The 26,830-nt window shown below is 35.8% G+C and overlaps 1 protein-coding gene across 5 annotated transcripts in view; it reads left to right on the top strand.

Moving 5' to 3' along the window:
- NR2C1 (nuclear receptor subfamily 2 group C member 1) overlaps positions 1–26,830 on the top strand; it is a 46,878-nt gene extending 20,048 nt beyond the window's left edge. For 3 of the 5 annotated variants that reach the window (XM_068190407.1, XM_068190405.1, XM_068190404.1), the window contains 12 exons: positions 2,346–2,576; positions 5,987–6,068; positions 7,990–8,169; positions 10,090–10,237; positions 10,339–10,429; positions 12,135–12,319; positions 15,665–15,827; positions 17,247–17,368; positions 20,397–20,536; positions 22,405–22,542; positions 25,648–25,753; positions 26,274–26,830. In XM_068190407.1, coding sequence (XP_068046508.1) covers positions 2,346–2,576; positions 5,987–6,068; positions 7,990–8,169; positions 10,090–10,237; positions 10,339–10,429; positions 12,135–12,319; positions 15,665–15,827; positions 17,247–17,368; positions 20,397–20,536; positions 22,405–22,542; positions 25,648–25,753; positions 26,274–26,448 — 1,761 coding nt within the window. In that variant the 3' untranslated portion in view covers positions 26,449–26,830. The remainder of the gene's footprint in view (positions 1–2,345; positions 2,577–5,986; positions 6,069–7,989; positions 8,170–10,089; positions 10,238–10,338; positions 10,430–12,134; positions 12,320–15,664; positions 15,828–17,246; positions 17,369–20,396; positions 20,537–22,404; positions 22,543–25,647; positions 25,754–26,273) is intronic. The other 2 variants (XM_068190408.1, XM_068190409.1) reach the window with 1 other exon arrangement.

The raw sequence follows: 26,830 nt of genomic DNA, 5'->3' as shown, positions 1-26,830 counted from the left end.
CAGGTGCAGAAATCACTTGTGCAGGTTGAATAGCTTTGTGAGGATATTAATGTAACACTGTACCTACCACGTCATGTAGTGAAAACTACCTGGGCAACCTCCTAGAATTGCAGGAATCCATTTGAAGACTGGGACTCTATTTGTTAAATAGAAGGTGAAGTGAATTGGGTCAAGTATCAGTGGTTCTTCTGCCTACTGTCCTGCCATATTTATCTACAAGTACATATATTTTTTTAATTACTGGGCTACTGTAGGAAAAAAGATAACTTAGTATATATGTCCCAGAAATAATTTCAGCTGCAGTTCAAGTTTGGACATGCTGGTTTTTGAGTATACTTTTTATACACCTAACTACATGGAATATATACCTTTTTTGGGGGGTACACACAGTTGTGCTTTTAAGATTTGATAGGGAGACAGATTTTAGTTAAGAGTGTCTTTCAAAGAGCAGTTCTGGAAATTCAAAAAACAGCACAATGTTCTGTTTGGCTTTTGTACATCTATGCACCCTGTTGAGCATAATATACATTGGATTTCTCCTAATTGAAATAAAATAGATATTTGGAAAGAAGGGGAATGGAATATCAGCTACTTTGGAAATAGTGAAAAATTACACAGGAGATGTAAAGATTGTAAATGCAGGAAATGGAACAAAGAAAAGGAAATTAAGGAATGAAGGAAGTGAAGAGGGCAAGGAAGTTTGCCTTCTAAAGACTATAGAACCAACATAAAGGAACTTAAAGAAGAAATAATGGTCTGCTGTAGCCATATGTGGTCCCAGACATGTAGATATATGAAAAAACTGAACAGAAAATTTATCATGATGATAATTAATGTCATGCTTTAGAATTGTCTTCCCACCCTATACCCCAAATTCCATGATAATTTTTTTTCTTTAGCATTTAGAATTTTATCATTTTACCTCCACTTTTCTCTTAGATATCTTTTAATCATATTTTACAGAGAAAAAGATTGAATTTTGATCCATTAACATGTTAAGAGCACAAGGCCACCTAAAGGAAACACATTCATTTTGTGTAATGAAACTCATGATTTCTGAATATTTGAAAGTGGCAATATTGCGTTATAACTGCTGAAATTGGATACTCATCGCTGCTTATCTTATTAAAATGTAAATTATACAAAGGTATTGAGCATTTAGAGAAAGTAATAAGCCTGTTGTGAAGATGCAATAGCAAAGTTGATAAAACATTCATGTGAAATTATGCCTCATTCAGTTTCTTTGTGCCATGGTTCTCCACCTAGGAAATATAATTAGTATTGGCACCCCAGTTACTATGGAACAAGTTATGGTAAATATTAGACAACTAAATAAATGTCATCTGTAATAAAAATAAAATTAATATCTGTAATATGAATGTTGGGGATGTGTAGATTAACATAAATGTTTGTCTGTAGTTTAAAAAGCAAGTAAATAGGAGCTATTTTATTGATCTGTAATTCAAAATAGTTTGCAGGAAACAAGTCTTTGTAGGATAATTCTCCTTAGTTTTCAGAATAAACCAGTCAGTTTTCCTTATAGGTATTCTGATGGAGATATGCAGTGACTAAAAGATTTATAATAGAATATATATATAATCTTGATTATTTTCACTGAGGATTATAGTCTTTTGACAAAGCTGGCAGAAAATAGAGGATTATTTAATAAATTTCTGCTGTATTTGTGCTTGAAAATAGGGATAAAATGGAAAAAAACCACCCTATAGATCTGTTCTTTTTCCTTAAAAAAGAAAAGACAAAAAAGGCAGGGAAGGAGATTCTGTTTCACTAATTTAGAAATGTACATGTAAAAGAGGTCCCCACAAAATGAAGTCTAAAATGTATATACAGGTGCAACAATATAATTGCTTTTCCTGCTGTTTGCTGCTTACTTTTTTCACTTGGACATCTACATTTATGGTTTTAAGAAGTTTTTTGTTAAGTAACCAAACCTTGGAGGTGCTGCAAACACTTCATGTAGAGAGCAATGAATTCAAGATTTAAGATTTCTTATAACCTAATGGGTCTTAGGACTCAGCTACAGACATGCCTTGAGTTCTGGATGTTAGAATTGTCAAGAGTTTCAGTAGTGTTGTAAAAACATGCGTCAGTTGTAGAAATTGAGTACGAACTCAGGATTTGATTTCAAACACCCTTGATTGAAATGTGTTTCAAATACAGTGAAAATCCAAGTTTTCGCCTGAGTTTAATTCGCTCTTGTGTGACGGAGGGGAAGATGATCCTGCTTCTCAAATGTGAAAGGCAAAATCCCATTTTCTTCAAGTGCCCGGATTGGGTCCAAAAAGTTAAATCACCATAACAATTTGAGATAAATGTATTATTAGATTGTCACGGATCAGCAGACGGGCCAGAAGATTCAGATTGTTACATCACTTGATCAGAGCTCAGCAGGCAAGCAGTTCATCTTAACAAATCATGATGGCTCTACCCCAAGCAAGGTGATCCTTGCCAGACAAGATTCCACTCCAGGAAAAGTTATCCTAGCAACTCCAGATGCTGCAGGTGTCAACCAACTGTTTTTTGCATCCCCTGATATATCTGCACAACACATCCAGGTAGATAATCCACTTTATTTCATATTTTTCATTCAAATGGGATAAGAAAAGATGTTTTATTTCCAAATAAATCTGTCTGGGTTCTTCTTTTTGTTTTTTTAAAAGTATAATTTTCCTTGCACTATGACTCACTGTGGATACTTAAAAATTATGAAAAAGCTTTTTGTAGTAAATTTCTTGCTTTTAAAATTGATATGTTGGCTCATAACATTAGGAAAAATACAGTTATTTTTATTGTCATTTCCAGATTCTGCCATGCCAACAGTCCTTTCTTTCTGCTCGTTAACTCTCCATCTGTTTTCATGTATTGTTGAAAAACATTCACTTTTCTCCACTGTCCTTCTCGCTTAACATTTCCCTTTGCTCGTTTTCCTTTTTGCACACTGTTGCAACTGCTGTTCAGCTGTGTGAATTGTAGTCCACAGCAGTGCTTAGACTATTTAGTGGGGCAATACATTACTCCATGGGAGTGAGGAAGCAACACTAATGATTTTGTGTTTACTAATGTGACATTGTAACTAGGCAGGGTTGTAACTCCCTTAGCTGGTCCCCAGTGTACCTTACTCCCATGCACATTATATGTGCCACTTCCTTAGCTGCCGCCCTCCAACTTCCAAGCTTTCTGTCCTACATTCTCAGCCTGGCAGGGATGAGATGGCACTGATGTGAAGAATGTCAAAAACATGCAAGAAGAGTTGGGAGATGTGACCTCCTTCAGCATGAAGTAGGAGGTTACTGCACTCCAGCTAAAGTACACAGTTACTGCATGTGTTCCACCCACACACATTTATGCTGCTGTTACAATACATCAGCCAGACAACATTCAAATAGCTGCAGTCCATTTAGTCTCATATCAAACACATGTGTTATTATTTACTTGGCCATCTTATAACATTTTTCCTTAGGCAGCTGTTTATGGTCATAATGATCTTTTTGAGCATATTCTTTTATTTCCATTAGCTGATGATACAGAGACACCTCCTGATTTGGAGACTGCAGTTAGACCATCATATTTGATAGCTGCTATTAAATTTAAACAACCTTTTTTTGTTATTTATATAGGTCACGTAGGCTTTATTCTGTATAATATCCTATGGTGTGCCAAGAATACATTAGATTATTTGACCATCTGAGAGAATTGTTTAATTAGGTGTCTCTTGCACTAGAAGATACTATTAAAGATTTGTGTGGAGGTTTATAGATCACTACAAAATCCTCTTTTAAGAAATCTTTTTTTCAGCCGCAGACCATTAAACTGTTCAGTTTGTGCTCTTCTGTAAACCAGTCAACTGGTTAACTACCTGTGTAAGCTTGAAAGAATCTCTGTATTATATAATACTACTGGTCTTGAAATTCATAGTTCTTTGCAAATGGACACCCTAGGTCCTTGCTCCAAAGAATTTGATTAATGTGAATAGGGGACCAGTAGCAAAAGCCAATCCTATTGAGAGACATTGAAGCATGCTTAGTGTTATGATACACTTTGTATTTTAGGTAAGCCTCAACAAAAATATAAACCAGTGGGATATGAATATCCACATAAAAATTATTTTCAAAGACAGCTTAAGAGATGAGAAGTGTGCCACCCTGGTTTATAAGGCAAAATTCAGGAAAAGAGGAAATCTGTAAAAAAAATTGAAAGCTGTAGTTCTGATTGTATCATTTGGGCAAAATAGGTCGGTTTGAGAAGCAATAGGGTATTCTATCATTCCAGTTAAATTGTTCTGTTGTCCACCAATATGTATGGGTAGAGATTTCCTTTGTCCATTTAAAAGTTCATGAAATACCATTCATGTGCTGTTCACCCGCATACCTTTGGGATCTTTTGTATTTTCTCCCTCAAATGATTTTTCCATCTCCAGTTTCACCCGTTTTCTTCTTCTTCTTCTTCTTCTTCTTCTTCTTCTTCTTCTTCTTCTGTAGTCTTCACTTGAAATGCCCATTTGTTTGTTCTGCCAAAAATTTCTCTGTTATTGCATCTTATCTTTACATTGACTCATTTGGCAAGACCCTTTCTCCCATCATCTATTTTAACTTCAGTGGCTCTTTTTCATACTAATAATAAATTTTTATTCTTCATGTTCAAGGTCAGTTAATAAGTTCTCTGAGTCTGGGGTTTTTATCTCCTCATGGGCTGATTCTGTAGTCCTTCCTTATGTGGAACTTCCCATTTCAGTGCAGCTTTAATTTATGGAAGGACTTAGAATTTATATTTTCTATAATATCATGAAAATACATAATGTTAATACTGGAAATTTGGAAGGATCAATAGGTTAATATTTTCTTAACTCATCATCTTATTTTTCTTAAAAAGTTGGTGTTTTTTTAAAGAAAACATAAGAGATGAATCTCAGAGACTGTATTGGTAACAAGGCTAACTAGAAAGAAGTATGCTTGTTAAACTTTCCTACATAATATCATCTGTACTATGTTCCAAACTTTAAAAAGCACAATTTCTAAATTTTCTCTGTGGGAGAGAGAGCACTTTCTGTTACTTCCCTTTTTATCAGAGGTCTTTTTCTGAACATGTGAAGCAAGAATGAGGAGTCTGGCTTCCATTTAAGGCACAGCAGAAGTTAAAAATTCTTCTAGCTTCTAAACTATATTCTCTTTTGAATGAGAAGAACATTTTTTCTTTTCCATGTCAAGATGATGTTTGGTTGTTATTTGTAATTTGTGTGTTCCTTTCTTAAATGAAATTTTTGTTGTGCTTTATTTATGTTGTGGTGGGATAGTTTTCAAAGATTAAGTGAAATGTTCTGGTGCCTGCCCTGTAGTACTGGGATTCTAAAATTATGTTCTTAACAAAGCTTTACAGGTACCAGAGATAAATGAATGTGACAAGACAAGAATACTTTAATAATGTCAAACTGTTACTGAAAGCCAAGCTATATACCAGTTGGAAGTTAAAGGTTGTGTCCAGAGTTACATTTACTTTTGGTCCATATTTATATGTATTGTAAAAAAGGAAGTTAATAAACCTCTGTGTAGGTCTAGTAGCCTTTGCAAGGATTTTTTTTGTTCCATCTGTTTTTTGCACTATTGATGAGACATTAATATATAAATATAATAATTGAACAAATGGTAAGAGTATGCAGATGCTAAAAGTGTTTCAAAATGTCAGTCCATTTTGCAGAAGTAGTATTTGGAGAAATTAAATCTTGAATTCTTCTCAAAAGCGTTACAAATAAAACTCTTGTTCCCTCCTGAAAGGGAGCATAATGGCACGGCACGGCAGGTAGTGACTTTGTGTCTCTGAAGATCATTAGATGTAATAAAGAAAACATGATAACATGATGCTTTGTAGATTTAGTTTCCTATCTTAGACAAAAAACACAAGCATAAGATATATTTTACTATTTCTAGATGGTAAGAAAAATAAAAATTAAATTCTTTCCCACTTTTTTCAGATTTTAACGGACAGCTCCTCCAGTGAACAGGGCCTAAATAAAGTGTTTGATCTGTGTGTTGTGTGTGGAGACAAAGCATCAGGTATTTGTTTTTTTTCTTTCTTTTTTGATGGTGGTGCAATTTTAAAAGCAGTTTAAAATTCTTCTGAAGCTGTGTAACAGTTTACATGCATATAAATGTATAAAATTCTATACATGCAGTGGAGAACTTCACTAAATGGTACTCTAGCATCCATGAATAGAATTTATTGTTGTTTTACATAGAATCATAGAATATCCTGAGTTGGAAGGAACCCTCAAGGGTCATTGAAGACCACCTCTTGGCCCTGCACAGGAGACCCCAAGAGTCACACCCTGTGCTTGAGAGCCTTGTCCATATGCTTCTTGAGCTCTGTCAGGCTGGTGCTGTAACCTGGGGAGTCTGTGCCTCTGCCCAACCACCCTCTGGGTGAAGAACCTTTTTCCTAACATATAACCTAAAATCTCCCTGACCAGCTTCATGCCACTCCCTTGGGTCCTGGCACCTGAGGGAGTAGGTCAGTGCCTGCTCGTCCATTTCCCCTTGTGAGGAACCTGCAGATCACTCACTATGAGGTCTCCCTTCAGCAGGGAGCAAACTTGCTAGAAAGTAAAATGTATTAAATTTTGGCAACATTTACATAAAAAATGCAGTTGCTAGAGCTCTAAATACTTATCAGACCTCACCCATCTCAAGGGAATTTCTGCCAAACTTAAGGCAAAGATTTGATTGCTGTGTTCTAGTTGTTAAAACTTCTCTGACTTCCCAGAGGAGGGCTGGAGTCTTCCTTGAGGGGCTGGAGATCCAAGGAGGTTTTCCTCCTGCTCTGGCCTTGGAATATTGGGCAGTGGTAATGACTTTGGGGAGAGTGCCATGTTCCTCTGAGCAGCTGCAGGTTTTGGGGAGCCTCCCATGTGACAAACACTGTCATGAAAACTGCTTTGCAGACACTTCCAAGCTGGAATCCAAGAAGCTGCATCAAAGAGTAGATGAAGAAGCAGCCCCGGTACTTTGCAGAATGAATATTCATAATTCAACTGCCACTAAAATGTTTCAGACAATATTCTTTTAATACATATGATGCTTTTGAAATCTCACATTTTAGTAGTGGTAAAAAGGTTGTGATAAAGGAATCTAGAAAACCTGTCAGAATTTCTAGAAACTTCAGGAAAGAACCTTAAAGTTTTTTTCCTAAATTAGGTCATATTTGTGACTTATTTTGTAATGTGCCATAGGTATTTCAAGGATTCATAAACTAAAATTATTGGAACTGCCAAACATGCCTTCATCAATCCTTTTTATTTGTGTTTATAATTTTATGCAAAATCAAAATATTTTACTTCTAAAAATAATTGTAAAACTTACTTTTTGTAGTCTATCTTAGAAATTTTTATATTATACAGAAAACTTGCCAAACAGGACTCAAAAAAAAAAAGTTATATTTATTCTAGATTATTCTTTCATTGATGTTTTATTGCAAGAACTACGGACATACCATTACCCTCTTAGAAAAATGAAAGGTGAAAATAAAGCTTTCAAGTGATTGCCTCATGCTGTCAAATGCCATATTTGCACTTTCCATGGTTGCGTTAGATTTAATGCATACAATTTCAACAGCTGAAATAGTAATGAGAAATCATGGGAAAATTACTAGAGAAATCTATAATTTTTTTTTTTGCTATATTCTTACTGATCTGTTATCTTAGCCTTTTCTTAACACTGCTGTCAACAGATAAGGAAATAATTTAATAAGCAACTTGCCTGTTTGCAAAATCCTGTTAAGTGCTTTGAACTAGAAAAATGGTTCACTTGCTTTTTTATGTTGTTTTATAGCCCCAATATATTTTAAGATCTGCAACCAGAAAAACAAGTGTTCCTTTTCTGGGTAAAATAGCTAATACTTTGTCTTTAATAAATGTGAAGTCTAAAATGTTGATACAATACTGTAAAATTAAAGTCATGGTTTCTGTTACTTTGTAACTAGGGCGTCATTATGGAGCAGTAACCTGTGAGGGATGCAAAGGATTCTTTAAAAGGAGCATACGGAAGAATTTAGTTTATTCCTGCCGAGGAACGAAAGACTGCGTCATTAACAAACACCACCGGAATCGCTGTCAGTATTGTAGGCTGCAGAGATGCATCGCCTTCGGGATGAAACAAGATTGTAAGTCTGAGTGAGAGCAAACTACTTCACCTGGCAGCTGCTTCATGATACAAAAGATATGCTTTGTATAGATACAAATCGTTATCTCGGTTACATATTTTTAAATTGTTGTATCTTTTTCCTTTAAAGAAAGTTTGGTGAATCAGAAATATTAAAAGCTTAATAAGCTCCATCCCATGTGATGAAAGTGAATGAATTATTACTCCTACATGGCAAATATCAAACGTGTCTGCATTTTTCTTGTGCAGCTCAACTTCTTTATGTGTAAATTAAGTTACTGAACTTTTTGAACTCCTACCTTCCTTTCAGTTTTTCAGCAACTGAGATTACTGGCAATTGCTGTTCACTTTTGGCAAAGCTCTGCAGAGACAGTTTTTTACAAGGCAGAGATCCATAGTGATCTAAAGTTCAGTTCTTACCCATTCCTGCAGATTCCAAGTTCCTTTTTAGCTTTCCATATGTTAGATGTAGTGGTAGTGCAATATCACAGCAGTATCAGAATACTAAATACACAGAAAATCACACAAAACACAAATTCTTCAGACCTAATACTGTGACGCTGTTGTAGTACATAGAGTATTGGTCTTATTCTCTGCTCTCTATCATCCTTATTTTACTGACCCTCTTGAACTTCTGTGGATATTTTCCTCCTTACAGACCTCCTTCTGTCAGCAGAAATCAGTAAGACAGAGGAAATCAATTCAGAAAGGGAGGAAAAGCTGGGGCAGTGAAAGTGGATCTTTAGCCTCTAGTTCAGCTGGCAGAAAGTAAGAAAAGGGCCCCCCCAGAAGACTTTTTAAGCAGAACACAATCACTGGGCTTAGGGATCTGAAAGCAGGGAAGATAATCTCTGGGTCATAAGGGAATACTGAGTGGGGGAGAAGATTGTTTGGTGCTAAGAAGTCTCATTCCTCAGTGGGGTGGGGAAAGGAAAGGAAAGAAAACTTAGCATGGTCTTGGACTGTAGCTCCCTCAGTGAGGGTTATTTGTCCCTTGAAGAAGCCTTGGCATTTCTCAGCAAAGTGAGACCCTGCTACTGAGCACAGCATTGACAAAGGAAGATGAAATACTTGCCTCCATCTCCCACCCTTTAAATACCCAGTATTTGTGGGTTGCAGGCTGACTTAAATAGCATTGTCAATACTTAAAATTACATTTGTTGTTTAAGATACTTGCCGGTGTAAAAATCTGAATAGCATCACAGTCTACTGCTATCTTGAAAAGTTTTAAATATTTTATCTGAAGTTATACATTTTTCACATTTCCACATTTTCCTCATAGGGGATAATACTGTAAGTTTTGTTTTAGTGTTCAAAGCAAGGTGATACATCTGTAGGCTAAACCCCAATTCATTCCACCTTGTTTCACTGAGTCATTCAAATTAAAAATCCACTTCTTCTCTGAAGTCAGGGTCAGGGTGTTGCCCAGATTGATCTTAAATGGTCTGAACTCAACTTTGTGAATGTACCTTTCCCTCTGTATTGTCTGAAGTTCTAACTTGAGAAGCTTCTTTAAGTGAATGAAGTTACATGGGTTCGACAAAGACCCACAATCCATGGAAAAATGTACCATGAGTCCTTTACAAAGGAAGTGAGAATGTGAGATAGTGAAACTGAGAGAATGAGAAGCTTTAAGCTTCCACTTTGATTAAAATTAAAAATTAGGGGATGTCTCCCTTAATTTTAACTTAAAAATGTTGCATATGTTCCATCTCAGACTTTGACTACTACATCATTTCACTTAGAACTCATCAAGTCGGTATGCTGGTTTTATCCAATTTGTTAGCTTGTTGGTTATGGGATGTATTTTATATATATATTAATTAGTTTCAAAATTATTATTAAATCAAATATTAAAAAAAAGTATTATTTCTTATCCTGTAATTCGGGGTGATTTAATAGTTGGGTATTATTTCTGTAGCTGTACAGTGTGAGAGAAAACCTATTGAAGTGTCAAGAGAAAAATCTTCGAACTGTGCAGCTTCTACAGAAAAGATCTACATTCGGAAAGATCTTCGTAGTCCATTAGCTGCAACCCCAACTTTTGTAACAGACAATGAAACAGCAAGGTATGTAAATTGTATTCAGAAGTGGCTATCTCTGTCTTCTGAAAAAGGAAAATTCAGTTTAAAAATTAATAAAAATTAAAACTTGTGCTGTTTTCTGTCAGATCAACGGGTTTGCTGGAATCAGGAATGTTTGTTAACATTCATCCGTCTGCAATAAAAAGTGAGCCTACTGTGCTGATGACTCCAGATAAGGTATGTGATGATATGACTGATATAATAAGTAGAGCTAATTGCCATAATTTTATATGTAAGGAGAGAAGGGTGTTCTATTTGGTTAAATTAATTTTTAAAACACTCCTTTGCAACATTCACCAGTGTTTCAAATGTCTTCTCTTTATAAGAATCCTCTTAGCCTCACATAGTAAAAATGCTAAAAACACAACAAAGTAAATCCCCTTCCTTCACATTTTTAGAGAGCCTTAAGGGCATTATTATTTTAATTTTTGTTTTGGGATAATCCTTACACTTGGCTTGCTCTTTTGTACAAATTAAGTGAGGTTTTCACAAAACTTCTCATGGCACTATCACAGTGCCACTTGTAAATATTGGATTCAGGATTTTTTGCTCCTATTCGAATCACTATTTTTTTGGCAAAGCTGATAAGACCTTTCTCATTGATAATTATATTTATGAGCTGGTTTTCCTTTGTTTCCATTTTGTTGCACTTATTCATCCACTAAAGCCATGTGGTAGCTTCTTCACATATGCACAGTAGGAAGCATTTTTGTTTTTCTAGGTGATATTCAATTACCTCATGTGGGAGAATGGATTGTAAGAGAATAGAGATGGTGCTGCAGTCGATCTTGCCCCTGATAAGTTGCAGCTGTGTAAGTCAGGTGACCAGTACTGAAGGAGAAGACTCATGGAATGCTGATGTGTATTGATCAATCACAGAAGAGTAAAAGGGCAGGCAGGTGTTATGCATGTGAGAGAAAAGGTGTGTAGAGTTAGGAGGAGAGAGGTGGTGTTGGAACTAGCAGGTTGAGCTGTGAGAGGAAGGAGTCTGTATTGCTTGGGGCTGTTGGTGGGGTTGTAACAGCAAGAAGGTTTGAAGGCTTTAATAAACTGCTGATGCTTGCTGCCATCTTCGATACCAGTCTTTTGAGTCCTCCGTCAATTTGGGAGTTTTTAGATAACAAGGGACTGACGCTGGTGTCGGTCCTGTGACCACTGTCAGATTGGTGCCCCGTTTTAGGGGTGAGTGACAACAAATGGTACCCTGTGTGAGGAGTGACCAACAGCAACCTCATACTGTTTTCATGCATTTTGCTTTGCTCGCTCTGTCTGGTGTTAGCAGCAGCTGCATACTTGTCTGTAATAATGTACCTTTTTTTCTTTTTTTTTTTCTGGGACAGAGTGGGCCACATCTTACTGCCTCTCTGAGTTGCTAGCCAGTACTGAATCACTTTTTTCCCTTGCAGTTAGACAAAGACATAAACACCAAAAAGGCTACATAATTATTTTTCTGCATGTTTATAAAGGTGACTTTTCATGCATTCCTTTTTCTCAGACATTCGCCTACCTGGTTACTACTGACTCATTTACATGGTGAAGGAAGATGCTAAAAATATAATCTAGAGCATTCTTATATTCCTGGTGATGGACTAGTGCATAGAGATGTGAAATCTTCTTTCTGCACTTGCTTACCATCAGTAGTATTATTTCTGAAAGAAATAGATAGCTATTACTTCTACAAGTAAATGTCAAAATAGTCCATATTTTAGATGCAGTGCAGTGTCTGATTGCTGTATTGTGGTTACCCATGTACTGAAAAAGTTTTCTTACAGGTATATCTTTCTATATGCTCTATTCTTCATTTATGTGAAAGCTAGGCTCTTCTCTTGCAGGTTAACTGCTGCCAATTAACTGAGAATTAAAAGCTGTTCTTTTCCCTTAGGTGGAAGCATGTCAAGGAGATTTAAGTACACTGGCAAATGTGGTGACTTCATTAGCAAATCTCAGTAAATGCAAAGACACGTCACAAAGCAATACAGAGCTATCCATGATTGAAAATTTGAGCAATGGAGATGCATCATTACCCGAACTCAAGCAGGAAGAACAAACTAGTAGTGATGTTACAAGGTAAGGCATGTTACACTTAGAGAAGAGAAGGTCTCTCAATTCAGACCAGGCAATTAGTTAAATCATCACAATGTAGGAAATTTATCTGCTTTAAAAGTAATAGCAGCATAAGCTCATGTAGAAGGCAAATATTGTAAGATTCTTTCAAGTGAAATCAAAAGAAAGTTCCATTAGAGAAATAAATCGTTTTAGTTGTTTGTACTTGAAATTAATTTCAGTATAAATGTTACGGCTGATTTTCTTACCTTTTGATTGGCCATACTGAGGTATGGCCTTGTACTATAGTCTTAGTACTTTGCATCATCCTGGAAAACTTGTTCTTAAGAGATCTCATCTGTGTGATAGTTAAGTGTCTGTAACTATTAATCACCTTAAAAGCTTGAAAAGCATTTTCCTTCCACGCAAGAGAAGTTACAGAATTCTCACTACCAATATTAATGCATTCACTGAGTATCTTACAAACTTGTATTTTGCAATGGTTTTATTGAGCCACTGTGGTGAGTATATGTGTGAGATGAATAGACAGAACATTCACAGTTATTCCATCAATCACAGTTGTGTTCTTCCTTGGTTGTCATCTCATGCAAGCTTCTGCCTACTGTCCCAGCAACATTCTTTTACACACCACCTACACTTTACATTCTGTTCTGAAAGTGTGTGCAGAGTAAATCCATTAAGGGGAAAAAGGTGGGCATATAGTGGCTGAAATATCTGATTTCCCCTGTGGTCTCTACTGCTTTGTGTAATTGCAAGCAGATTACATTTTTTCTGCTCCTTTCTTTTTACTGCTTAGAAAGTCAGTCTGACTTTTTATAGATGCTGATTCGGGCCTTTGCTATGTCCTCCTAGGTAAAGAATGTTAGAATATGCCGTATAAGTAGTATTGTTACATGTGCTGACAGACATTCAATACTATGGCTGTTCAAAGAGATGTAGAAATCTTGAGTTTGCAGGCACTTCTAGATGCTTATTTTTACTGTTCAGTTTTAAAAGTCTGTCTATGAAAAGACATCTAGTTCTCTCAGCCAGAGAGCTTGAAAGAGCTCTGACTTGACATACTTGTCTAGTAGGTTACCTAATAGCTGTACAGTGGGGAGGTTCAAGTTAAATATTGCTCTGAAAGGGAAGTTGTTACTCTAAGAGAAACTAAACATTTTCTCTAAATTACTGAGTTCCCTGTCAGGCCCTATGCTGGCATGATCTAACAGATGCAGATCTTTATTGAAGAAGAAAAGTTTAAGGGACTTCAGAGAGCACGTTTCATCCATCCATGCTTTTCATGTATTCTGTTATATTAATTGCTCGCAGTAGTTATGATTTCAGTTTTGCTGGCACAGAGTACAGCTTTTGCTGCAAGCACCCCATTGCTTTTATATTGTAATTTTACATGCCTTGTCCTCTAATGCTTCATGATACTCTTTCTTTCCAGTTTATTTGCAGTCTTATATATCTGTTGATGACTGAGCCTGACAAAAACAAAATTATCTGTAGCAAATGATATCCATGCCATGTATTTTAATGTCGATTATGCCTTGTTTTCTCACTTTGAGGGCTAGATTTTCATAGCTCCCAGGCAAGCTTTGTTCTAGATTCTCTTTTCCATGGTCTTTTACTTTACAGACATTGCTCATGTCAGGGCTTTGTGTAGGAAAGGACTCACATTACTGAGCCATGAGGAAGCAAAGCTGCTACTGACTTCTGCTGGCTTACTACTGGCAGTTTGTGAGATAGGAGGGAGAAGATTTCTTTGAAAGCAACATTGAAGAGTGACTTGGGGGGGAAGTGTCATGGACAGACATGGTTAACAAGTGTACATGCCCACACTATTTTTCTAGCATTCTTCGGCCTGTGCTATAATAAATACAGGATAGTGACAGATGCATATGACCTTTACCTTTTGGGGAAAGGGAAAGTCTTGTTCTTCTCTTAAATTCCTGTCCCTGCCACATGAAGAACCCTGCAGAGATCCTGTTGTTTCTTTAAAAGCAGCTTTCACTGAGCTGCTGTGTTTGCCTGTTCTACCTAAGAGTGAATTGTGGAAGACCTGAAACTGAAATCTTCTGGCAGGAGTCTATAGTATAGTTTCCAGAGCTGAGCCATGAATGCCTTCCCTTTGTGCCAGCTCTGCGCATACCAGGGACAGAAGATGGCCCAGGTATGTCTGTATAGTTCACTCGTGTATGCCCCAGTCACCCTCATGTGTATTCATCAAGGTACACAGGCTAGTGAGGACCAAAAAGTAGTTCATTTACCATCCCAAGCCTTGAGGCAGTGTCAACAGCTCTTTCTCTGTGATATTTCATTTGGTTCTCTGTAGTTATTTCAAACAGCTCATTGGTGGTTTTTTGGGTGTTTTTTTTTTTTTTTTTTTTTTTTTTTTTCTTTTTTTAATTTAAATTGTAGACATGCTAGTAAATCCATGTAACTAGAGAGTGTGGGGATAGAGAAGGTGGCCAAGTTCTATCCCAGATTTTGGCATTAAATCAGTGATTTTTAGACTCTGTGGTAATAAACATGTCTATAAATTGAGATTGAGCTCTACATACTAGCTGATAATCAGCTTTTGTAAAGTCTTCAGGTCTCAGTATGTAAGTTTTTTATGCAGCACTGTATAGAAATGTTGTTGTTCCTGGGATATGTCATCTGTCTGTAGCCAGTGATCAAGTCTGTGTATATTTGATTGAAGGTGTGTCAGTTGTAGTTCTTAGGTGTATTTATGAACAGAAAAACAACATGTGTTATCAAGCAGCCAAATATTGAGTGCTTGTCTGTGCTTGTCCTGAAATCTGCCTTCTAGCATTTGTGCTTGTGAAAGCCAAGAGGCACCGCCATGCAGCAGAGGGTACTAAGGGTTGTATTGAAAGCATGGGAGTGCTTTCTCTTACATATTTTGTAGCAGTGTTTTCAAATTAAGTTGAAAAATCTTGTTGTAGTTACAACTCATTACTTAACAAAAAATAATCTTACTCTGTTTGTGCTTCATAGCAGTAAAAGCCTGTAAAATTTATACATGCAGTAAGTGACTGTAACAGCAGTCTGGTGATCATGTCCTCAAAGCACTCATGCCACTAAAGAGATCTTGAAAAGCAAACTGTGATTCAGCAGCACAACCAATATGTCAAAACTGTGAATTTGTTGGCAACTAGTATAAACAGGATCTGCTGCTAATTTTTGTTTCAGAGTTCGATGGAATGTCAGGAAAAGCATGCTACTGACTTTTATTTTCCAAATCTCAGTCTTTGAAACAGACTTCTACATAACAGGTTTCAGACATGTGCAGGTTCCTCTTAAATTGAAACAGTCTCTAAAATGAAATTTTCCTTTTGTTTGTTTGTGGTCTTACAGGGCATTTGATACTCTTGCAAAAGCATTAAATCCGGGAGAGAGCCCAGCATGCCAGAACTCTGAAAGTATTGACAGCAGTGCACAGCTGCTTGGTGGAGAAACAAGCATGAACATTGTTGAAATAGAGGGGCCACTACTCAGTGATGCTCATGTAGCATTCAGGGTACTGAATACTTTCTTACTGTTGAGTGTTTATAATTTTCTGACATAGTGATGTACAATAATGATCTAAACTAAGCTTTATTTTGAATTTCTTAGAGGAGTATTTTTTTAGGTATTGGCATTAATTTCCAGTTACTGAACTGCTTTTGTTCACTGGTTAATTCTTTGTCTGGGAGAAAGTCCTGCACTCTGCAGTGGTTTAGCTGCACTGGTTATTTTATAGTTTCTTACCTTAAAAATACTGGGTAAGCCATACAAAACGAGTTACATAGACAAAGTATTTGCATGAAGCAGAGTCAGAATTTCATTGCATGAAGCAGAGTCAGCATCCACATTCTCACTTGTTAACGGGTGGGTCTGATGCAATCTGCAGCTGGATATTAAGATCTTTAAGTGTATTTGGCAGTTTACTGTTTGTGTAGATGCCCTATTTTAACCTGCTAGTAATTGACTTAAATACAGTTGCTGTGTTAGTAAACCATATATTTTCTGGATTTATTTCTCATTTTACAATCTTGCAGGAATTCCTTCTATTTTTTTAATCACCTTATTTTTCATGGACAAATCAAAAAGCTTGGTCATCTAAAAACTTAGTAACAGGCATTTGGTTAAACTTTAACCCTCTTACTAGCATCTGTTTTGGTCATTCAAATGAACATCTCTAATGCAAATGTCAGCTTGTTTTTTTAAATTGCATTAGCCAGAACATTGTATTAAAATACATTACATTGAATATATAGAATATTGTATTAAAAATATAAATTTTTGAAGACAGAATTATATGTTCTAAGCTAAGAGGGTGGAATCTCTTTCTTCACATATGCAGGTAACATCACTAATCTCACTAACATTGTGAGCATCCTTTCTGATGTATGTTGATTATATTTTTTGGACTTGGGAGCAGCTGTGTATTAGGTATTTTGCTCAAACATCAAAAGATGTCTCTTGTATTTCTTTGTAAAATACTAATTAAAAATAAAAAAAAATAAATGTTTTGTGAAATAGAGTTCTCTCGCACACACTCTTATCTCCAGGACTTGTAACTCCTCTAATATAAGCAAGTTCATTCCAGTTACAATGATTCTTCTCTCTTATTCTCTGAGAATGTCTCAAAAGTTGGGTTTTGAGATTTTCCATCTCCAGTTGTCCCAGACATGAATCCCTATGAACAAATCAAACTTTATGTCTTCTTTGTTGCTGTGTAGTTATTTGACATACAGCGTGTAATGGTGTGGCTAATCATGCAAAAGGGAGTAATTCAGTTTTATGTCGGGATTATACCTTTTTTATTTAAAGAACAGTTCTATTTTTTCACTTTAAAGAAATTCCAAGGACTGATTTCTTCTTAAATGTATTATGAAGAAAGTAAAGTAACTGTCTTGCACTTTCTTCTTTTTTCCTTCCTACTTTTTTTTTGCAGCTCACCATGCCTTCTCCTATGCCTGATTATCTTAATGTTCACTATATCTGTGAGTCTGCCTCCAGGTTGCTTTTCTTATCCATGCACTGGGCACGTTCCATTCCATCTTTCCAAGCTTTGGGGTAAGTGTTCAGTTTATTAACTTAAGTTGTGGCTATGTGCTTTTGAATTTTTGGTTTTTACTGTTTTCTTCAGGGACTTGTAAAAATATAAAACTCCTAATTAAAACTGCTATAAATCTTAATTGTAAGGTAAATTTTCTGAATTAAAACTACTCCCAGTTTGAGTCCAAATTCAGGACTTTGCTTGGGTTTTGTAAGAAAAAGGAGTAATTTAAAACAATCGGATGCCTGCACACTGCTGCTTCTTAAAATATTTTGAGAAAATAGGAGTTTTTATCAGCTTTTTAATACCTACAGCTCTATGCTATATCCTGATGCTTATCAGGCAATCACTGAAAAGAAGCTTCTGTCTGAATCCCCACAATTTTTATTCTTATAAGGTGAATTACAAGTTAATAATCTTGCCTTTAATAACCTGCATGAAGAAAATGGTTTGCTAGATTGAGCAGATATTCAGAATGAAGTTGTCTAATTTCAGAAGATTTGCCAAAAATAACTGGCTCCTGTACCCAAAAGGTAATTCTAACTGTCCTCTTTGCAGTTTGTATAACATCCTGCTTTTCCATCACAATTCAGTGTATCACTTAAATTCAAATTTGTAGTCCATAGCTGATCATCATGAAAAAAAAAGTCCAAACTGCATGGGAAAAACTGATTTATCCTATATTCAAAAGTAATTTTATGAAGATATATCAAACAAATAAAGATATTGTATCAGATCTGACACAAATGGTGAATAAATCATGATAGTTTGTTCTCCTCTCAGTGTTTCTGTTTAATTCAAAATCAAAATAGCCTGTACAAAGAGAATTCCTTTTTTAAAATGAGAGATTCTCCCCTTTCCCAGGAAAGCTGTCAAAAGCAGGATGATCTGTGATTACTGTTTGTGTTTACTCAGATGCTTCAGCCGAATTATTCTACACTTTTTAAGGAAAGATATTGTATTGTGTGTAATTAAGCCTGTGTGTTGGAGAAGAAGAAAGGAATATCGTATAAAGTTACAGAATAGTAGGGGTAAAAAAATAGGTAAATATGATGTTTTATTCTGGTAGAAATTGTTGACCTGCAGAATTACAAAATGCATGGCAAATAAACATAGTACATTATGTCATTCTAAGTTTAAAAAAGGTTTTTGTTCCAGAGCGACGACTGCAAATTAGTACAAATTGGTATTCTAACAAAAAATGGGAATTGCTTCTTAAAAAAAAAATGTAGTACAGAAGACCTCTCTCTCTCCAAAAAGATTTAGCAAGAAAAATCTGCATATACTCTTTTTATCTGTTATTTCACAATATATTTTTATGCTTAAAAAATGTGGAGGAGTAAGCTGCCATAATAGTGTTAATATTCACCTGTAATAGCATTTATAGACCCAGTCAAGATCATGGGCAATGGTATATAAATAACATAAATTCAGTTTTTCTTTGAAGCGCCTAAAATGCAAACTATTTGCAAGTGGAGATTTATTTGAAATTAATGCAGCCTTTATAGTTGGAGTACATTATATCCTATAATTTTAACTTTCAGAAGGGTGACTCATTTCACTTCTAAACTGAAGAGAAATAAAATCATGGAGCATGATGAGTAATGGTTTTGTAAGAAAGATGGATAATTGTACCTAGGTTGTTTCCTCCTCAGGGAACATTCTCCTTTAGTCACAGCAGGATAGTTGCCTTTGACCTAATGATGTAGTTAATGATGCTAGATATTGATCAGTTCATCTTCCTGCATGGGCATCTTTGTTCACAAGAGAGTTTCCTACTGAAGTCTTCGCCAAGCTGGTTACAGCCTCTTCGTTTTGTGAGGCTGCTTAAGCAAACTTAAGAACTGGTTCTAGTGTAACTTTGATCAGCCGTAAAGATGCTGTAGATGATACGTTTATCTACACACACGTATCAGAGGAGTAGTCAGTACGCCCTATTTTCAGCGGTGCTAAGCACAGTCCCTTTGATTATGTTAAAGGAGATGAACAAAGATGTGACAAATACGTGCAGAAGCTGCATGTACAATATCATGTCTACCGTAACAAGAACTTGATCATAATGAAAAATATTGCTCTCAGTAAGCTCTTTGTAATCTGGTTAAGGACAAGTCTGTGTTCACCAGTCAGTTGGCATCTTAGTATTGCACTAAATCATCAGAACTGTACTTGAAGATTATATCTGCATTCTTCAAAAATCCATTCCACTGTATTTTTGTAGTTGAAATCCTAGCTTTAATATGCTTTTCTTCTTTGATAGATCTTGTACTTCTTTTAAATTTCCATTATTTATATTCACTGGCTAAAGCTGTGAAACGTCGTACCTGAATTTGACTCCTCTTTGGTGGGATTTGCTTTCTAAGGTACTGAGCTCTTGTTAAGCTCTGTGAGTTAGAGACTTGGCATAACTGAAAGTTAGGTTACTAATACAAAAGTGTCTGAATATGAATTGATATATTTTATTTTAAGCTACAGCAAATAAATCCTTATGACTGGTATTTATACTTTGAAGTCTGTATTTCAAACCTTATTCCAAACTTGAAAGGGATGCAGAAAGTAGCAGTCAGGAAGCTCAGAAGCTTGGTCACACATGTTCTATTTCACCTGTATCTTTAATTAAAAAATTATACCAACCTGTCAGTTTTCAAGTGAAAAAAAAAAGACCCCTGAGTCTGTTCTACGTTTACAATACAAGAACAGTGCAATCTTTTTTTGTCCATGCATATAAATATTGTCCCAAATCCTAATAAAACTAGCATGATGGAGTACACCGTGACAGTTGTCATTTACTGTAACTTCATCTTGCTTTTGTAATAGAAATCTATTTCCTTTTAGGTCATTTAAACAAAAATCTATTACTTTACAAAAGTCACTTTAAACCAGGTATTTTAATTCTACCATGCAAAGAAAAATGATGCAGAACTTCATTTTGGTGTTGGTTGTAATGATTGAGTTAGATTAATGTTTTATGAAGTGTTTCTCCAATATTAAAAAAAAATGTGTGAATGCAAATGGCTGGTTTTATTAAATTATTGTGCTTTTTAATAGACAGGATAACAGCATATCATTAGTAAAAGCCTGCTGGAATGAACTTTTTACACTTGGTCTAGCACAGTGCTCACAAGTTATGAATGTGGCAACGATCTTAGCTGCTTTTGTTAATCACCTTCAAGGCAGTTTACAACAAGGTAAGGTGTATACTGTGCACATGCAAGACTTGGGGAATTACTTGATATTTTTTAAGTTTTGAAGTGCACAGAAGCTCTTTATTTATCCTTCAGTTGTTATTGTAAATTTACTGTTTAAAGAATTTCATGTTAATATTGAAACAAAATAATACTAGCAACTACAGTCCCCAAGATACAATTTTTAGCAATTTTGCAAAAGTCAGTTATGATAATATTTAACTCCAAATTTAAAAAAATATTTTTGTGTGTTGTATTGTCTAATAGTGTTCTGCTGTCCAAAAAAAAATTTTTGTGTGTTGTATTGTCTAATAGTGTTCTGCTGTCTGTTAATATAATCAGCCCAAAATAGGAATATTTTGGGCAGCATCAATGTTAAGAACACAGGAGTACTGTGAATATGATTCCTATGTATGAAGGATACAAAGTAAAGAATGACCCACCTGTCCTTGCTCTTCATAGCTGTGACACAAAGCAGCTGAATGCCAACTTGGTGATAACAGTTCCTTTACATAACTTGGCTTGTTGACTTCCATGTATCAGTTTCAGTCTACATGGAAGTCTTCAACAGATCTCCACTAAGTACACTTTGTTCCTTGCTAATCCTGTGTTTTGCATCTTTGGCATATTTTTCATTCAAATGAAAGACATATCACTTGGCCTCTTTTAATTCTGTTCTGAGCTGGAGGGGAGTCTTTGCTAAGCTTTGTGTACTTGTGGATACTCACAAGGTTATCACCACTAAAAGCTATCCAGTCAATAATAGTATAATCTTCATCTGTTCATAGTCATAACACATTATTCATAAGGTAGATGCACATAGAAAAATCGAAGCATTTTCAGATTTAACTGAATTTTTGAGTCGTTTGCTGTTAGGGGTATGAAAATACACTGTTGTTGATACTATGCAAATGCAGATTGGTAAACTGGAAACAAACAGCCTACCAGACTATAGATTTTTCCATCTTCTTTTATGATAAGGTAATAAAGAATTACTTCCAAGGGGTTAAGGGGTTTTTGTGATTTAAAAACATCTACAAGATCCTTCTATAAATAACAATAGCTTAAAACAAACTGATCAAATCGCGAGATGTACTGGATCAGATAAAGATACTAACAAATTTGTGATTGTCTCTAGCAGATAAAAATGGAATTTGGAGATTTTGGTCTATGTAATATTTAAAGTATGTTTACCAGAAAGGGTATTGTTGTAATTAGTCATATTTTTATCATTATTACAAATACATATTTCTACCATTTAAATTGGGGATTCAGGTTGACTGCAAGAACCAGTTGTGCAGTCTGCCAGTTGCAGTATCTTCAAGAGATACTAAGTTTGTGCAGTCTAGAGACTGGGTTATGGAGGGAATGGAGTTTTCAGGCTGCTTTGCTATTGCTAGCTCAAGGGGAACAGCTCTGCACCAACCACATTCCCCTGAGTGTAAATCACGGAAGGTGTACAGTGCACCTTTCCCAGCAGTGGCATAGTCGCTTACTAAAATAACCCACAAAGCTGTACACTGTCCTACCATGTGGCACCTCATCCTTACACACAGAGCACAGGTCAGCAGTAGCAGTGTATGCTTTACTTATAAGTAGTCTCTTCCATCCTTGATCATTTCAAGCTCTATTCCATGCCTGACAACTGGAAGCATTAGCAGGAAGAACCTAATTGGAAAAGGTGGGAAAAAGAGTGTTAATACTCTTGCTTGTAATTGCTGGTGTCAAGGTTATTCAGACCTAATAGGAATTTATAGATGGCATAGATTTCCCATTATTTGAATAAAACAATTGTTTTTAAAATTCCAGTGTGAACACATTTTTGTCTGTGTGTTAACTTGGTAATTTTTTTAATGTGTGTCTTAATTTAGATAAGCTGCCAACAGATAGAGGAAGATTAGTAATGGAGCATGTCTTCAAATTGCAAGAGTTTTGTAACAGCATGGTTAAACTGTGTCTAGATGGATATGAATATGCATATTTGAAAGCAATCGTCCTCTTCAGTCCTGGTATGTAATTATTCCAAATGTAATACTTTAATCTGTGCTATTTGTTGCTGTATACCTGTTTCGTTGTGTACAGTTACCGCCTCATTTGTTAAAGAATCTTGGAAGGTTTGTAAGGACTGTAGGAAGAGGAGGGTTAATCTTCTAATGTAAACAACTGAATGTTGCTTTGGGGACTTTTTTGCAGGGGGAGACTTTGATTCTTTTTATTTGTAGATTTTCATTCTTGGTTGTGCCACTCATGCTTTTTGTTGTTTTGGGTTTGGGATTTTGGTTGTTTCAGGTTTTTTTGCTTTTCATTTATTTATTTATTGCTTTTAATTTTGTGCCTCCTTTCTGGGGTACATTTTCTGAAGACCTGCAGTTTAATTTTCTGAAGTGTTGCTCTTGCACATCCAGAGGAGATCAGTTGTAGTTGGGATTTTAATATATGAAAGACTATCTGGGCATCAGTTCTCACATTCAGAATTACAGAAACACCACCTCTCCCCCACACAGACAATGCATATAGCTTTTTTGGTGAATGAACACCACAAACATTGACTTATGTTATTATTTCTGTCTTCTAAACATTATTTGCTTAATATACTCTCAGTAGCATTACTAGACATACATTAGACAGTGAAGGTAATACACCTTTATTTCCCTTCTGGGTAATTAGTTTACAATAGGGAGGAAAGAGTCCTCTGGTTATCATGGATACTTACTGAGTAATTACATTGTGTAACCCATATACCTGGATGTAGAAAGTTAGAAAATAATTCTCTGTATTTGAAAGTTGTAGAATTGACTTTTCACAAAAGGCATTGAGGTATTGTATCAGTATCTGCAGGCCTTAGATTCATCATTCAGAACTGGGATTTAATACAAAGCCAAACCAAGTCTTTTGGTGAAAGAAAAATGTGCAGATCTCAAGTACTGCCTCTATCTCCATTAATTTTTCATGGTATTCATTTAAGTGCACAAATGAAACCCTGCATATCTTCCATTGCTACCTATATATATAATTGTATATATATTGCAGTAATGGAAGACTTCTGAGGTGAAAGGCATTCATGCAAATAAAAGGTGGTATAAGTAGAGTCAGAACCCTTCAGGAAAGATGATAAATTTCCAGAGGAATTCCTACTGTGATAACTTTTCTGTTGTGGATCACTAAGGAAAATCAGATCCTGGGTGTTTTACTATAAAACATAATCCTGCTGTAAATCCTTATGACCAGGAGAGTCTTGCATGATTTTATGTGTTTGCTTGTACAGTTCACTGTATCACTGAAACAGTTTCAGTTTCCTGATAAGCAAGACTCACCATTAAACCTACTAAGTTTAAACACAATATTAAGCATGCTTGAAAATCTTTCCTTTTCTGCTGAGGATTGAACAGTTGCAAATACACCATTATTACAGAAGAGACTTTTCTACCCCAAAATAGTGTTCTTACCCCAAAATAATCCTTTTCATGGCCTTCCTGTACAAAGACCTGGGACAGATTACTTCAGGAAAGAAACAAAATTATGGGAGAATACCTCAAGTCCATTTTTTTAGAATGATGTCCACTAGGATTTATGATAGAATCCTCTGGCCTGTGTGGAAAAATCAATCCTGTTAAACAACAAAAAATACTTCTTGAGGAACCTTGCACTTGCAAAGTAGTATTTACCTATTTGTTTAGTCTGAAGTTTGTCTCCTTCCAATTATATTTGACAACACAAAAGGCAGAAGGAAAAATACCTTGGGAAAAGACTCTAGTCCAGTTCCATGATTGAGAGAAATTTTCTTGAGCTGATGTTTTCAAATTCACATTACTAATGAGTAGTTGCTTTAATGGCAATGTGTTGTCAGGACTCTTGATCCTTGAGCTGTATAACAAAATCTTCATACACGTGAAAATCATGTTTGATACTTTGAACGGAAGGTATGTCCTGGCAATGACTCACAGGCTAGAAATTAAAATTGCAGGGATTTTACTGCTGTGCTGCTGGATGGGGCTGGGCTGTGCATGCAGCAGAGCCCTGATGTAAGAACCTCTGCTTTAGCGCAGACCCTGGTGATTCAGCTGTGCCAGGCCAGCTGTTTGATTGCCACAAGACAGCCTTGGGCAAAGAGATGAGTGTAAAGGGTGTGCCAAGAATACTTGACATCTTTCTAAAGGGCTGCAAGTGTACAAGCAGGGGTCTTCAAACTACTGTTTCCAGAAGTTGACTTCTCGCTGTGCTCCTGACATGGCTCTAAAAGCAGCAGCATGAAGGGATGCATTTTGCACATCAACTCTAACTCTTCATCTACATGATTTGTCATGCTAGTATGACAGTAAAATTTTTGCATTCAGATAGATGGATAATAAAATTACAGACCATGTAAACAGTTCAGAATTACTGGATAATAATTTCCAAGAGTGACTTGGCAGTTGGGTTGATGTCCTTTCATTTTAGCAACACTTATATTTCAAGTAAGTTCAAATCACTGCTAAAAATTATGATTAGAACATTTGAAATTTTTTTACCAAATAGGTGAGAAAGAGCAGTCTGCTACATACCAGCCTATCTGAATTCAAAAAGCATTTGGACAGTGCTCTCAGGCACACAGGTGATTCTTAGGGAGTCCTGTGCAGGCCCAGGAGTTGGACTTGGTGATACTGATGGGTTCCTTCTAACTCAGCATATTCTGTGATTCAGTACTGTTTTCTACATGTCTTAGGCAGTTCACAGCTTTTTATTCTGCTTCTTCCACTGATCTTAATTTTATATTTCACTTTTCACCTAAATATTATTTGTGCATCCACTGTTCCAGGAAGTGTCAGTGTGTTGAAACAATCCTGTTTTACTGCTACACAGAGAACAGAGTTGTACCATCAAGATTAACATAAACATTGCAAGCACTGAATTTATTTTAACTCTTTCAAATGTCTGATTTTATTTATGGAAAGTTAAGTAAAATATAAATGTAAAGAAAGAGAAATATAAGGAGGTAAAGTAGTGTCCACAACTGAAACTGAAGTTGCTGCAGCTGCCACATAATTATTTCAGTATGTTGGCAACTGGATAGTCTGTATGGATGTTAGTTCATTTTCTGTAGAATGGGTATAACAAAGAAGAGGGTTTTTTTTCAGATCACCCAGGTCTAGAAAATGTGGTACAGATTGAGAAATTTCAAGAAAAAGCTTACATGGAGTTCCAAGACTATGTAACAAAGGCGTATCCGGATGATACTTACAGGTCTGTAAACTTAGATGCTTGCTTGATTGATTCTCTTTTCAGAGTCACTGATTTGTACAGCTTTTCATGTAATAGATACATACATTTTCTTCTTACTTCCTTAAGTAATTACCTTTAGAACACTTCAAATATTATGCATGTGGTCATACATACTATGTGTAGTATTTGTCATCTCATTATTATTTTCTAAAATTAAATATCATAAATAAATATTGGTAACATTCAATTTTAATTACATCTGTTTGGAATATTTCCTCATTTAGTCCTATATCCAAACATGCATAGTACATATAGTTGACAGGCATTTGTACATTTTCTGTACAGTTCAAGACATGACTAAACAAATTTAATGCTATACTGATTTAAATATTTAAGCTTTTCATGAACTAGATATAGCAAACTTTGACCAGTAGTGTCCCTTGTCTTTTTTTTTTCTCCTCTTTTGCTAATAATATCATGAAGAACAACACCAAAATCTGTGATCTGCTAAGTAACACTTCTCATCAAATTTATTTTCCAGACTATCTAGACTTCTTCTCCGATTGCCTGCTCTTAGGCTGATGAGTGCTGCCATCACTGAAGAGCTGTTCTTCGCAGGACTAATTGGCAATGTTCAGATTGACAGCATCATCCCATACATTCTGCGAATGGAGACAGCAGACTACAACTCTCAGATCATAGGGCATGGTGTGTAAAAGTAGCAGTCCAGGATTCTGTACCATGGCAATCATGGTGATGTAAATGCATACCCTGTCTCCAAGAGATGGTCATAAGCCTTCCAACGCACCTTTCCAAAGAAGGCTCATATTCCTCCTTTCCAGTACACTTGGGAAACATGGTGGAGTGCATTAGGATATAGGATCACTTCCTGTTCTTTATCTGTCTTCAAGGACTTATAAATTAACTTGTTATCTGAAGAAGGTCAAGAATTGTCCATCCTATTTTTGTAGGTAGACGGACTTGGAATATTTGTTTATGAAGCTCAGGCTTATGAGGAAACTGAATAAGCTTTGATTGAACTAAGGTATCTCAACTTAGTTTGATGTTTTAGACAAATAAATTAACTTTCCTCTCTGA

This window comes from Anomalospiza imberbis, chromosome 5, assembly GCF_031753505.1.
Source record: "Anomalospiza imberbis isolate Cuckoo-Finch-1a 21T00152 chromosome 5, ASM3175350v1, whole genome shotgun sequence".
Classification (NCBI taxonomy): Eukaryota; Metazoa; Chordata; class Aves; order Passeriformes; family Viduidae; genus Anomalospiza; species Anomalospiza imberbis.
The sequence above is the reverse complement of the archived record's forward strand: the minus strand, read 5'-3'. Positions and strand labels throughout refer to the sequence as shown.